At 37.3% G+C, this 2,640-nt stretch overlaps 1 protein-coding gene across 1 annotated transcript; it reads left to right on the forward strand.

Annotated features, from left to right (window-relative positions):
* The first annotated feature begins 371 nt into the window (after nt 1–371).
* LOC141630811 (protein FAR1-RELATED SEQUENCE 5-like) lies at nt 372–1,796 on the forward strand. Its single transcript, XM_074443562.1, has 2 exons — nt 372–958; nt 1,277–1,796. Exons 1-2 carry the CDS (start codon nt 372–374, stop codon nt 1,794–1,796), a joined length of 1,107 nt encoding a protein of 368 aa, XP_074299663.1.
* The last annotated feature ends 844 nt before the right edge of the window (nt 1,797–2,640 follow it).

A 2,640-nucleotide genomic window follows, 5' to 3' on the forward strand; every position in this document is an offset into this window, starting at 1 on the left:
TCAAGGGAACTAACGCTGGTACACAAGACTATGATTGTAGAGAATTCAAAGGTTAATAAAGGGCCCGTACAAAGTTTCAGAATGTTTAAGGAATATGTAAAGGGATACAGAAATGTGGGAGCATCACTAGAAGATTTCAAGAATTTTTGGAGGGATGTGAAACAGTTTATAAAGGGTTACGATGCTCAAATGATGATCTAAAATTTCATGCATAAGAAAGCCATGTGTCCCTCTTTCTACTTTGATTTTGACGTTGACGAGAAAGACGACTTTCTAGAGTTATTTGGGCTGATCCTATATCAATCAAAAATTACAGTCTGTTTGGTGACATGACATCGTTCGACACAACCTTCAACATGAACACATATAAGATGATATTTGCTCCTTTTACGGGGGTTGACAATCAAAAAAAATGTGTGACGTTTGCAGGGGGGCTTCTAAGAAATGAGTCTGATGACGGTTTTGCATGGCTTTTCGAATCTTTTCTGACCGCAATGGGTGGGAAGTACCCTAAGTGCATCATTACTGACCAGGATGCCGGCATAAAGGCAGGGGTTAAAAAAGTATTCAAGGACAAAACTCATCATAGGTATTGTATGTGGCACATTATGAAGAAACTACCTGATAAGATCGGCTCTACACTTTATAGGGAAACGAACTTCATGAAAGATCTATGTGCGTGTGTATGGGCAGAAGACATTGAGCCGGCTGAGTTTGAGGAACGGTGGTGTTCAGTTATATCTTCATACGGGTTAACCGAACATGAATGGTTGTCTTCGATGTTTGACATGAGAGCTTCCTGGATCCCGGCGTATTTCAGAAATCTGTTTTTAGGTGGACTAATGAGGACCACATCTAGATCTGAGTCTGAAAATAGCTTTTTCGGAAATTTCATGAATCCAAACTTAACTTTGGTGGAGTTTCTTATGAGATTTGAAAGTGCTATGGACGCTCAAAGGTGGAAACAGTCCAAATTAATTGCCGATTCAAAAAACTCTTTCCCTAGTCTAGAAACACCTCTTCCTTTGGAGAAGCACGCTCGTGTTTTACACTCCGGTCATATTTTTTGAATTTGGTCGAGTGGAACGCTGCCTGTTTTACTTGTGGGGTTAAGGTTTTAGGGGGTAATACGTCAGACAACATTCCCATCCATGATCGTGAGAGAAATAAGGTATATTATGTTGGATTTATTCCTGATGGAGTGAAGTTAAGCTGCTCATGCAAGAAATTTGAGAGGCATGGTCTCCTGTGCCGACATGCTCTCTATGTGTTGAAGGAACAAGGATTTGAAAAAGTTCCCAACCATTTTTTTGCTAAGTAGATGGAGCAAATTGGCTCTATATCAGCCACTTTGTGGTAATTTGCCCGAGACTTTGAATGAAGATTGCAGTGCTTTAGAGGTTCAGAAAATCAAGCTTGGCAGCCTATGGTCTGAATTATTCTCCTGTGTGACAATAGCAGAACAGAAGCCGGAGTGTATCGATGAGTTAATGGACCTACTTAAGAGTTTCAAGGACAAGATGATCTTAGAAAGTAGCCCGCCTGAATGTAGTAGTGGTGTCACAGGTGAAAAGTCCAGAAACAAAAATAAAGAGCTTGAAATGTTGTTAGGTACAAAGATACCGACTGAAGTTACGGTTTTAAATCCTATACAATCAAAAACTAAGGGGTCTGGAAAACGACTGGTATCCCAAAAGGAAAAAGTTGTGCAAGAACATAAGAAAGAGCCGAGAAAATGTAATGCTTGTGGTGAATTGGGATTCCATGATAGTCGGAATTGCCCTGGGAGAGCATGAAAAGTATTAAGTTCTGATCAGGTAAAATACTAATTTTGGTAAACAAGTTGGGAACATACAATTCTGTCTCTGAATATGATTACAAATTTAGCTTTAAATTTGTAAGGCTTTGATGCAGGTTTGAGAGAATGAAGGGAACACAGACAGATGTTGCAGGCAAAAAAAGAAATATAAAGATTAAAGTAATCAAGAGGAAGGAATGTACACACAATGAAATACCATAGTTACGCCTTTTTTTTTCGTGAATTTACATAAGTCAACTGGTGTAACTACAAAAATTTTATATGGATCAAACATCTTTTGTCACAGATTTATGAACATTGTAATTTTGGAACGGCTCAAACCGTATTTTATTTTTAAGATGTAACTCCGACTCGTATTTTGACAATACAATAATAATGATTGTCAATGTTTGTTTTACGCATCTTGATATATAATTGATGCATGTCAGGTTTAAGATGGCGTACTTTTATGAAAATATCATCAAAAAAAAAAGATAATTATGTAAATTGCCCTGTAAGACCATGGTTGAAGACATGTACGGTAGTAATATTAATTCTCGAATAGGTGGTGAAATCAACCGTCATAGATTTATGAACACATAAACGGCCCAAACCATATCTTAATTAAAAGGTGTAACACCGACTCGTATTTAGTCAATAAAATACTAATGTTTTCCAATGTTTGATTTACGTATCTTGAAATATAATTGATGTGTATAATGTATTAAGATGGCGTGCTTTCATGAAAATAACATCGGTTGATTTCACCACGTATTCGAAAAAAAAAATTTATGTAAATTGCCCACGTCAGACCATGGTTGAAGACATGTACGGTAGTAATA

This window comes from Silene latifolia, chromosome Y (assembly GCF_048544455.1).
Source record: "Silene latifolia isolate original U9 population chromosome Y, ASM4854445v1, whole genome shotgun sequence".
NCBI lineage: Eukaryota > Viridiplantae > Streptophyta > Magnoliopsida > Caryophyllales > Caryophyllaceae > Silene > Silene latifolia.

What these genes read in the sequence shown, in the direction of transcription:
- LOC141630811 (XM_074443562.1), top strand. Translation starts at nt 372, where the DNA reads ATGATATTTGCTCCTTTTACGGGGGTTGACAATCAAAAAAAATGTGTG. An exon ending in AGTGCTATGGACGCTCAAAG is followed by an intron (nt 959 to 1,276) that starts GTGGAAACAGTC and finishes TATGTGTTGAAG; the next exon opens with GAACAAGGATTTGAAAAAGT.